General features: G+C 38.7%; 1 protein-coding gene across 1 annotated transcript in view; it reads left to right on the top strand.

The window, feature by feature from the left end:
* The window catches only part of LOC307146825 (uncharacterized protein), an 83,587-nt gene that overhangs the window by 68,189 nt on the left and 3,917 nt on the right, over positions 1 to 11,481 (top strand). The window contains 5 exon segments of the mRNA XM_079851127.1: positions 5,393 to 5,565; positions 6,240 to 6,310; positions 7,530 to 7,687; positions 8,428 to 8,572; positions 9,186 to 9,329. Of these exon segments, the coding sequence (XP_079707253.1) occupies positions 5,393 to 5,565; positions 6,240 to 6,310; positions 7,530 to 7,687; positions 8,428 to 8,572; positions 9,186 to 9,329 (691 nt within the window).

The raw sequence follows: 11,481 nt of genomic DNA, 5'->3' as shown, positions 1-11,481 counted from the left end.
ATGATTACAAGCACAACACTAGGGCCTGGTTTCACAGACAGGATTTAGATTAAACCAGGATTAGGCCTTTAGTTCAATTAGGACATTTTAAGTAGCTTTTATAAACGTGTCTTAGAAATAAGCATTACTGGTGTGCATCTTGAGACAAAACAATGGCACTTGGACATGGACACAAAGGACTTAATTTAAGATGTGCTTTCAGTTAAAACGGCTTAAACGCACACTTTAGTCTGAGACTATCTTAAGCCTGGTCTGTGAAACTGGCCATAGGTGTTCTATGCAAGAGTGAAGCTTGGTTGTAGATTGAACCCATTTTTATTAAGGGCAAATGGACAAATGCAATCTGAGGAATTACTTTGTATAAATGCCTATTATTTGTCATTAGTAATATACTTCTTGTTATATCTAGGTCCCCACAAATCAAAAGGGGAAGTTGTGTGAATTATGCAAATTAAGTCCCCACAAATCAACTGGGAGGTTGTGTGAATTATGCAAATATTATGCAAAGTATGTCCCTATAAGACATGTCCACTCGATTTTTCAAAAGTCCCCATAACGCATGGTCAAATCATTACTTCATCAATTCAGATATCTGAAGGCGTGTATAAGTTATCAAAGCTATGGTAAGTATCCCTAATTTTTTTCATACCTCTAGAACCTTTAGAAAGGGTGGTCCCCACAAGTGATGATCATAAAGTTGGTCCCCATCCAGCATGGAAACCAGTATGTGTGTGTGTGTGTGTGTGTGTGTGTGTGTGTGTGTGTGTGTGTGTGTGTGTGTGTGTGTGTGTGTGTGTGTGTGTGTGTGTGTGTGTGTGTGTGTGTGTGTGTGTGTGTGTGTGTGTGTGTGTGTGTGTGTGTGTGTGTGTGTGTGTGTGTGTGTGTGTGTGTGTGTGTGTGTTAGTGTGTGATTAGTGCCATTAGTCTCTCAGTGTGTCATGAAATCATGTCTGGAGTCGAGCCGTGAGCGTCCCGCGAGCAACATCAGTCCTGCTGTAATGGCTCTGGATAAATTTATTCTTTAGCTTGCGTTTCTTTCCCCACCAGTCCTCCGACCATCACACACACCACACACACACACACACACACACTCACTCTCTCTCTCTCTCTCTCTCTCTCTCTCTCTCTCTCTCTCTCTCTCTCTCTCTCTCTCTCTCTCTCTCTCTCTCTCTCTCTCTCTCTCTCTCTCTCTCTCTCTCTCTCTTTGTGCCGACAGTTACCAGGCAACAGGCTTTAAGTTTAATGCACATGCTCAGTATGAGACTGATTGACTGATTTTTTTTTTCACCCTTTTTAGAGGAGCGCGCACATAGTCGGGTTTCTTATTGTGCCACTTGAATGCTTATTGTTGTCATGTGATAATCTCAGGAGACCCGAAATTGTATCAAGAAGGTCATTTTGACATCTGAGAGATTCCGTATTAGAAGTAAATGTGAGATTGCATGTGCAAAAGATCACCACCATAATGCGAGATTGTTGTGCATTGGGTTTCTGAAGAGGTTTTATTGCATCGGTTTTACAGTAGGTACAGTTAAAGACTTAATAAGGGATTAGTAAACCATGCTTAGAGCAACAACGCTTTTGGGAAAGACACTGTTTTTGTGTCTCTGTTTTTGTACTATTGGTGGCTGGTTAGGTGTTGGTTTGTGGAGGGGAGTTGAAGGTTTTTGGGCTGTTTGGGCCACCGTAGCTCATGATTTCCAGGTTGGCTTCTGTCGAGTGTCTTTCCCCTGAGAAACATCACGCGGACGGGACGGCAGTGTGATGTGTGTCCTTTCTCTGAGAAAGACACCATTAAAGGGGTCTGTTAACTGACCTCAGACAATCCGAAGTGTGTTCACAAGAAATATTACACCTCTGAGTGTAGCGAATGTGTCGAGAGAACTCATAAAACAGCCGAGAAAGACAGAAACATGAACATTCACACGGACACACTCCTGCTTTTAAAGGGCATGTACTCCACATTTAATGCGTACATTCCTACTCTACTCACTCTAATTTTTATTATTATTTAGTTGCTATCTTATTTTTTCTCTGAAGCATCATTAATATATTTTATTTTTTATTCTTTTTTTAAGTCTATATTTTCCATGTTTGTTTTCATATATTTTTGTCTTTTTTTTTAGTTTTTTTTTTAAATACATCGATATAGTTTTTTTTTAATACTAATTTAGTATTATTTTAGTAACATTTATTTTATTTCATGAAGTTTCAGTTAATGTAATAACGTGCCGAAATGTTGGTTAAGGTTTCTTGCACTAAAAACATTGCTTCATTTTTCATGGTTACTTCCACCTGTTTTTGCATCTGTTCCTTTAAGACTTCTATATGTAAATGACCTCTGTTTTGATTTGGCTATTCTAGCATTCATCATGCATCACCAATAGGCGTTGATATGTAAATGCAGGCGGTCATGTGTTAAAAATCATGAAGTGGCATTCGTAGCCCGTTTTACTTGCATAATGTAAAGGGGAGCTAGGTTGGGGTTTCTTTCCCATTAGAACTGCCTGGAATTGGGAAAAATGAACATCACCCCAAAAGGATATTTGTTTTGGAGGCGGAGTAAAGATTTTTTGAACATGGAATAACATGCATTGATGAATTGTTCGTTATAAGATAAGAAATGTGCAGAAAGTAAACAGAATCATGTTGAGTTAAATGTGCTCATGATTGGGAATGTGATGTTTATATTACCTTTCATGCAGTGTGTAATGTAACTGTTTATGAATGTAAAAGCTCTGCAAAGTGTTAAAGATCAAAGTGCACGACAAGTAAAGTTATTGTCTCATAAAAGAAAGACTCGATTCTGAATTGCTGAAACGAGTCTCACCTCCATAACAAACCTATGTAACAATGTAACAAATTTGCATAATGTCAGCCTGTGGTCTTCATTGGCTGCCTGCAAACAACGTCTACTTTGCTCCGCCCTCAAACACTAGTTGTAGCTGAAGAGTTTGGATCATGTTGTCTACATGTTTTCAGCACTTCGAATCTACTTTGCATGCGCTTCCGAAGGATAAGGAGACGCACTGGAATTGATACGGTAAAATAGACCCCGTCGTTTCTGTTCATATCACTGTTTATCAAGTGTTGAGGAAGAATGAATTTCAGATATGGTAATGGACGTTTGGTTTCCAACACATGCTGTAAGCAGTCGACCAATCACAACAGACTGGGCCATCTGACCAATCAGAGCAGAGCAGCTTTTGGAAAGGAGGGGTTTAGAGAAACCGAATCTTTGAATGAACCATTTTCAGATTCTTTGATAAATGAGGTGATGTGCAATGAGTATTATGAGAAAATGAAAGTGTTTCTGACTTTGGATGCATGCAAATTTAAAAAGGATGTACCTTTAAAATAGCATAATAGGGGCACTTTAAAGCATGTCTAAATAGTATTTTGAACATCATTTTCCAAAAAGAAATGAGATTTTTCATGATATGAGGGCTTTAATACACCAGTGCGTTTAACCCCGGCTCACAGTGGCGTACGGTAATTGTTTGTCCTGTCGGATCAAGCCTTTCTTTGATGTGATTTCTGCAGTGAAGCATCAGACCTCTGGTGGCAGATGTGAGGGAGAAACCCGCTGGGAAGAGCGCTTTACTTCAACACTCACTCGATCCATACTGTCTGCCTCTCTCTGGGGGATTACGGTCGGCAGGAGTGAAGTGGAAACTGTCGGGGGAAACACTTTTATTCACTCTAGGCGGGATACACAGCAGGACAGGCCCGAAATATCACAGCGAGTCTGACAGAGGGGCCGGATCCAAACTCTCATAGTCTTTAAACACCAAACACATTGCGGAGGTGGATTTCTTTCCACAGTTACTGCAGTATAAAGAACACTAGGGGCCCTATTTTAACGATCTAAGCACATGGTCTAAAGCGCACGGCGTAAGTTCACTTAGGGCGTGTCCGAATCCACTTTTGCTAGTTTAACGACGGGAAAAATGGTCGGCGCTCCCGGCGCATGGTCTAAAAGGGTTGTCCCTATTCTCTTAATGAGTAATGGGTGTGTTTTGGGATTCACGTGCGTTAAACCAACCAGAGTCTCATCTCCCATTCCCTTTAAATGCCAGTTGCACTCACGCCATGGTGGATTCGCTATTTACATGACAGATTTTGATAGTGGAAAGACCGAACGCGTCTCCAGAGCGCAAACGTGAGATTAAAGTGCGCTAGCAGACCATCTACGGGACAAGCCGGATTCCACCATATCTTTATGTACACAATAATAGGCGCACAGTACTAACGCACTCATTAAATAACAAATATATATATATATATATATTGCCTTTAGAGCAGGTTTCAGTTGGTCAATGGGTCAGTCTATTTCTGTTGCTTCAAAATAGCAACACGCCAACAATGCGCCAAAACACCGGTGTTTTCAGACCAACACGTCCATGGGCGCACAAATGGGTGCAAATGCATATGCTATTTAAATAACATGGCGCTGGGCGTGAAAATGATAACTGCGTCGGACTGAAACTAGCAAAAAACACTTGCACCGCGCTTGGCGCTGCATTGCTCCTGGTGTAAGATGGGGCCCTAGATGAGCTTTTGCTAAAAGCAATAGCGGTGCATTCAAAGCAGTCGTTTGTGGTCACGTTATCTCGATCGATCTGCATGATTTGAGGCCTCATCCATGTCTGTAACACTAATGATGTGGGATGAATTGATATACAGTATAGCATTTAATGTTTAGTGTTAGTTACTGGAACAGACCCCTAACACTAAGTATAAGCAATATTAATAGAAACTAAAAGGAAAATATGAGGTGTTTCAAAATAATTCCTGTTTTTGTAAAAATTTCAGGCATGCCATGGTAATAATAACACAATGATTATCACGAACGCATCTCATCTGTGAGATCACTTTGTTTTGTATTCCTCTTTTATGAACTTCCTCCTGGTCAATACTTTATTTTCTTTTCTTTAGTTTTGTTTCTTCCCTCAGCGATGAAGAAGAGTTGCGCAAGTCGTTTCATGATGCATTCAATTATTTAACGATAGACTGATTTGTCTGCTACATTTTCAAGGTGTATTTAGTTTTAGTTTATGAGTTTTATAATTAGGCATTAGTTTATTTCCCATTCTTTTTAATTTTACATAAATAAAAAATTATAATAAAAATGTAAAATAAATAAATAAATGAATTTCCTGCCATGTGTATTTATGTTTACATTTAATTGTAGTTATTTATTTATATATTGCAACATTTCATGACATATTTTAAATATTTTATTATTTTGATTTTTGAACAGCTGTTGCATTTTTCCAAATATACAGTGTTGGATGGTAATATACGTAATGAGTTCATTGTTTCATATTCCTCTTTTATGCACTTCCTCCTGGTCAGTACTTTATTATGTTTTATTTGTTTCTTCCCTCAGCGATGAAGAAGAGTTACGCAAGTCGTTTTCGGAGCTGGGAGAGCATCGAGACGAATCAAACTCCAGAGGAATGAAGCGGACGGGCAGTGGTTTAGTTTCTCCGTCTGGTTCTCTTCTCTACAAAACGGGCTTCTTGGTGAGGAAGGTCCACGCTGACTGTGATGGAAAGAGAAGTGAGTGATAAAGAGGATGCATCATTCCTAGATTATTACATATACCTTACTGTGAGTCATATTATGTAGAAATGTATATTTAGGACATTAGCAGAAGCTTTTATACGGACGTTTTGGTTACTTTTGATGATCTTTTCAAATTGTATCTTTAAACTTTACAAAAAAAAAATTGCAACACTTTATTTTAAGGTGACATTGTTACACGTTACGACATATACTTAATATAGTAATAACAGTAAATTATTCATAATTACAAGTATCTAACCCTAACCGTAACTCTATAGTTAATACATGTAATTAAGTACAACGTAACTACGTCATCTTAAAATAAAGTGTAACCCATTTTTTTAAGCTATAATATTTTATATCCAGTATATTAGAGATTTAGAACCTTTAACTGATTCTGAAATGTACAATATATGCATGTACTTAGTTTAATATTATTTTACAGTAGTATACAATGTCACAAAATGTAAATAATATTATTTCCTCAGAGGTGTAAAAACATCTGCCAACAAAAAAATATGTATTTATTTAGAAGGAAATGCAGGTGTAGTGGGTTTAAATCATAAACTCTTTAGTCAACACCAGTGTATTGATGTATTTGGTCCATTTTCCTGCATAATAAAAATCTGTTTACATTTTTGTTTGTTTATTTTTCATGTGAAATGCAGCACCTCGTGGGAAAAGAGGATGGAAAACATTTTATGCTGTTCTTAAGGGACTCATCCTTTACCTGCAGAAGGTGAGTTTCTATCTTCCTTCCTTCCTTCCTTCCTCCTGTTCTTCCTTCCTTCCTTCCTTCCTTCCTTCCTTCCTTCCTTCCTTCCTTCCTTCCGTCCTTCCTTCCGTCCTTCCTTCCTTCCTTCCTCCCTTCCTTCCTTCCTTCCTTCCTTCCTTCCTTCCTTCCTTCCTTCCTTCCTTCCTTCCTTCCTCCTGTTCTTCCTTCCTTCGTCCTGTTCTTCCTTCCTTCCTCCTCTTCTTCCTTCCTCCTGTTCTTCCTTCCTTCCTTCCTTCCTTCCTTCCTTCCTTCCTTCCTTCCTTCCTTCCTTCCTCCTGTTCTTTCTTCCTTCCTTCCTCTCTTCCTTCCTTCCTCCTGTTCTTTCTTCCTTCCTTCCTCTCTTCCTTCCTTCCTCTTGTTCTTCCTTCCTTCCTTCCTTCCTCTCTTCCTTCCTTCCTCCTGTTCTTTCTTCCTTCCTTCCTCTCTTCCTTCCTTCCTTCCTTCCTTCCTTCCTTCCTTCCTTCCTTCCTTCCTTCCTTCCTTCCTTCCTCTCTTCCTTCCTTCCTCTTGTTCTTCCTTCCTTCCTTCCTTCCTCTCTTCCTTCCTTCCTTCCTTCCTCTCTTCCTTCCTTCCTCTTGTTCTTCCTTCCTTCCTTCCTTCCTTCCTTCCTTCCTTCCTCTCTTCCTTCCTTCCTTCCTTCCTTCCTTCTTCCCATCCTTCCTTTTTTCCTCCTGTCCTTCTTTCTTTTCATTCTTTTTAATTTTACATAAATAAAAAAAATGTTAATACAATTTTATAAAATAAATTAATGTATTTCCCTACTTATGTATTTATGCTTACATTTAATTGTAGTTTTTTAATTACATTTAATGACATATTTTAAATATTTTAATATTAAATATTTATTTATTTATCTCTATCTGAGTCTGTTAAATCCCTCCACACTCTGTATGTGTGATTATATGTGTGATTTGTTCATTACACAGTTACATGATAACTCATCGGTATATTAAGTAACAGCACTTTTGCCAAAATTTAGTGCCTTTCAAACAAATAATATTTGTTTGCCTTAATATAAACCCAACAGCTGTTGCATTTGTCCAGATATACACAGTTTGATGGTAATATACGTAATGAGTAGAATGACAATATGATCAATAAATCCGTAATGATTACGAGAGTGTACTATGAGGTCATCTGTGATGCATGTATTGAATTAATTACTGGATAATTGCTTTTCCAGGGCGAGTATCGGCCGGATAAACAGCTATCCGATGAGGATTTGAAGAATGCTGTGTCGATTCACCATTCCTTGGCCATCCGAGCCACAGACTACAGCAAACGGCCAAACGTGTTTTACCTCCGGACCGCTGACTGGAGAGTCTACCTCTTCCAGGCGCCGTGAGTTCACACAATTCCCCACAGATAAAGTCCCGTCCTACGTTTTATGATGTTCCAGTTTAATACTTTTTATACTGGAAATGCATTGTGTGACACAGTATTGCAAAAAGATCTCAGGAGATAAATGAGCATTCAGATGTACAAATCTGTGTCACACAATTGTGAAAATCACTTAAGCATCTATGTGCATATGCTTGTGTACAAAAAGCAAAAACAGTAAGCTTTAACTGGAATAAATCACTGAAATAAATCTGTACAGCACGAGGCTCAGCATTTGGCATCTTTTCGGTCCAATTTATGACAAAACACTTATGCAGTCCCGTCGGCTGTGTTTCTGTCTTTTGTGTGTGTGTGTTCACACACATTCCCGTTCCCCAGGAGAACTCGCTCTGCTCTAGTTGAAGTTTGCCCCAGTTTCAGCTCTCATTGCTTGTGCTGGAAAATCCACTTTTTTTGTGGGTACATGTTTGCACTTATACATACATAAACACTGCTTTTTTTCCTGCGATTCCACATCTTCTCAGATTGATGGAGCTGTCCTCAGGATTATAGGTAGTGTTGTTCTTCGCTAGGATAATTAAACACGTTTTTTTTTTTTTGTAAAAAAAATTCTCATTCTTGGTCGTTCTTCAAGTGTTACTGCTTGAGAAAATGAATTATATTAGAACCCACACTCTGTTAAAGTCTTGTACTTATCTTAGACTTTTTATTAAAAAAAGTTATTTGATTTGTTTGTGTAGGAATGCTGAACAAATGCAGTCTTGGATCACACGCATCAACACAGTGGCGGCCATGTTTTCAGCCCCGCCCCTCCCTGCTGCCATTGGCTCACAGAAGAAGTTTAGTCGACCGCTGCTGCCAGGCTCCGCCTCCAAACTATCACAGGTCAAATGATCACAATAGCATACATGTTGTCATATATGTATCTTATCCTTATCAAATATAAGTCTTTAAAATAAAGTTTCATTTTTTAACATCAGTTAACTACATTAGATAACAATAAACAATACTTCTATTGCATTTTTAATCTTTGTTAATGTTAATTTCTACATTTACTAATACATTTTTAAAATCAATGTCTGTTATCTGTTAACATTAGTTAATGCACCATGAACAAACAATGAAAAATTGTATTTATATGAACTAACATTAACAAAGGTTAATAAATTCTGTAAAATTATATTGTTCATAGCTGGTTCTTGTTAACTGATGCATTAAATAATGTTTACAAATGAGTATAAATATTAAATATATGGTAATAAGAATATAAAATGTTAATAAAACAAATATGAATAATAATTTTATAAATATTCTATAGTTATTTAATAAAACAATACATTTGAATAATTATTTTACCTATTTGCGTGATGTAGCTGCCTATGTAGGCAGTAGCTCACTATGAGTGTATGTGTGCTTGTATATGTGTTTATATAAGCTGCAGTATTATTAAGTGTGTGTGTGTGTGTGTGTGTGTGTGTGTGTGTGTGTGTGTGTGTAGGAGGAGCAGGTACAGGCTCATGAAACCCGATTTCGCTCCATCTCCACCGAGCTTGTACAACTGCGCTCTTATCCGCCTGACCGAAAGGTCAAAGGTCGTGAACTTGAGGAGTACCGACTGAGAGAGGAATATCTAGAGTTTGAGGTAAAAAGAAAAGAAAAGTACTGCTAGTGTACCGCATACTGGACAGTATGTGCCATAGCGCTCAAAAGTTTGGGGTATTTAAAAAAACAACAAAAAAACAGTATTTTTCCATTTCCTGTAACTAGTGTTTTTGGAGATTCAAGGGTCCCACTTTATATTAAGTGGCTTTAAGTACTATTTACTTGCATCGAAAAATAAGTACAATGTACTTATTGTGTTCATGTTGTGTTGTAAAACACTTTTTCTGCTATTGAGTTGTGAAACGGGTGGTATGGGGTAGGTTTAAGGTGTAAGGGAAGGGTCCACCGTGTAATTACAAATGTAATTACATAAATTAATTACCACTGTAATTACATGCAGGTATTTTCAAAATATAAGTACAATGAAAAAAACATGTATGTACACAATAAGTCCATTGTATCAAACTATTAATTTCAATGTAAGTACATGGTACTTAAAGCCACCTAATATAAAGTGGGACCAATTTGAGTATTTCGACCGACATCTGTATATACAGCAGAGCTGTAAAGTCCAGGGGTCAGAAAGTAAAAGTCCTGCCATGTGTTTACTCCACCCATGAACTCATCCAGCTGATTTCACTCATTAGTTCTCCTGGCTGACAAACTGTGCTAATTAGCAAATCCAGATGATTGGAACAAAATACTGAGGAGGACTTTTACTTTCTGAACCTGGACTTTACACCTGTGATATATAGTACTGTGCAAAAGTCTTAGGCATGCTGGTATTTTCACAACTATGTGCAAGTAGCCTGACGTCGTCATACTCAGATTCTAGTCAGAGTATGAGTCTGATCTGCTCCATTGGGCTGTGATTATGGGGCGTTTCAACCGAACCAGGAAATAAAATGCCTCTGCACTCAACTGGATAGACCTACAACCAATAGGAGCGACGGAGTAAGTGACGTATGTTCTTCATTCATCTTTCCGATCGACAAATGCCTTGATCACGGATCACTCTTCCTCTTTTAAAATGAATGCGCTGTCGATATCTTCTATAACAGACGCGATGGCTGAATCTACACATCTCAGTTCTCCAGCGGCAGCCATCTTTGTTGTAAACTAATTCAACCCAAACGCTCTTTGGTGACGTGGATGATTACGTTACTGTTGATCATCTGACCATCATCGTATAAAGCCCGCCCTGACAATTTGATTGGTCCGAACAGCTCTAGTTCGAGCAAAGTTGCTCCACAACGGATCAAGTCCAAGGGGGGTAATCCAGCATCCGGAAAGCGTACCTTCTATGGGGACATCCATTGGCTAACAAGCCATCACCTACTGTTAGCATTCCAGTGACTCCCATTCATTTTGGCGTCACTTTGACAGCGAATAACTTTACATCTGAGGTGTTTAAAGACTCCATTTGTCCATTGTTTATTTCTTAAGAAACACGAAAATGTATAAAAGGCTCCATTACCTTGTAGCTTATGTTATGGCCCCGTAGAAGCAGTTTTTGTAAAAATAGGCTAACGATTGTGTCATAACACGCGACTCTCTGTCGCACAGTAGAGAGATTACCGTATGGACAGGAGGAGAAGCTCGCGGGCAATCGGGGGGACGTGGAGGCAAAATGACAAAATAATTAATCAGAATACTTAGCAAAAGTTGCTCTGCTCCTATCTCATGGACACCTCCTACTCACACTCTCCGTCTCTGCAAGTTTCGGAAGGGAATGATTCAGATTTCTCTTGGCACAGCTACTAGAAGACAGACGGGTTGCTCACGTCACATCTACGTCGTCAAGCTCAGTTTGAGTCTGCGCAGTACGCTCAGAGTCAGCCATCAGGAAGAGAGTGCTTGTAATTGACTTCACTGGTCTCCGTCAAAGTCTATGGGGTCGCTGTGTCCAATTCTTTTACTGTCTATGATCAAGTCCAGACCGAACTTCCCGGCCTCAGATGTTGTGGGCGGGGCTAAGTTCGGCTGGCATCCAGGCTAATGTGCAAGTGTACCTGGACAAAAGCGGTTTTAAATGTAAAGGGTGCTCACACCAAATATCGATTTGATTCAGTTAATAGAAGTTAACTGATAAATTAAATCTATTTATGACATTAGTTTTGAAAGCATCCTCACTTTACAGCATTTCTACACAAGTGCCTAAAACTTCTCACAGTACTGTATCTTTGTAGGAA

The sequence above is a fragment of the Squalius cephalus genome (genome assembly GCF_949319135.1).
Source record: "Squalius cephalus genome assembly, chromosome: 19".
In the NCBI taxonomy this organism is placed as follows: Eukaryota; Metazoa; Chordata; class Actinopteri; order Cypriniformes; family Leuciscidae; genus Squalius; species Squalius cephalus.
Note: the sequence above shows the minus strand (reverse complement) of the source record. Positions and strands in the feature narration are given on the sequence as shown.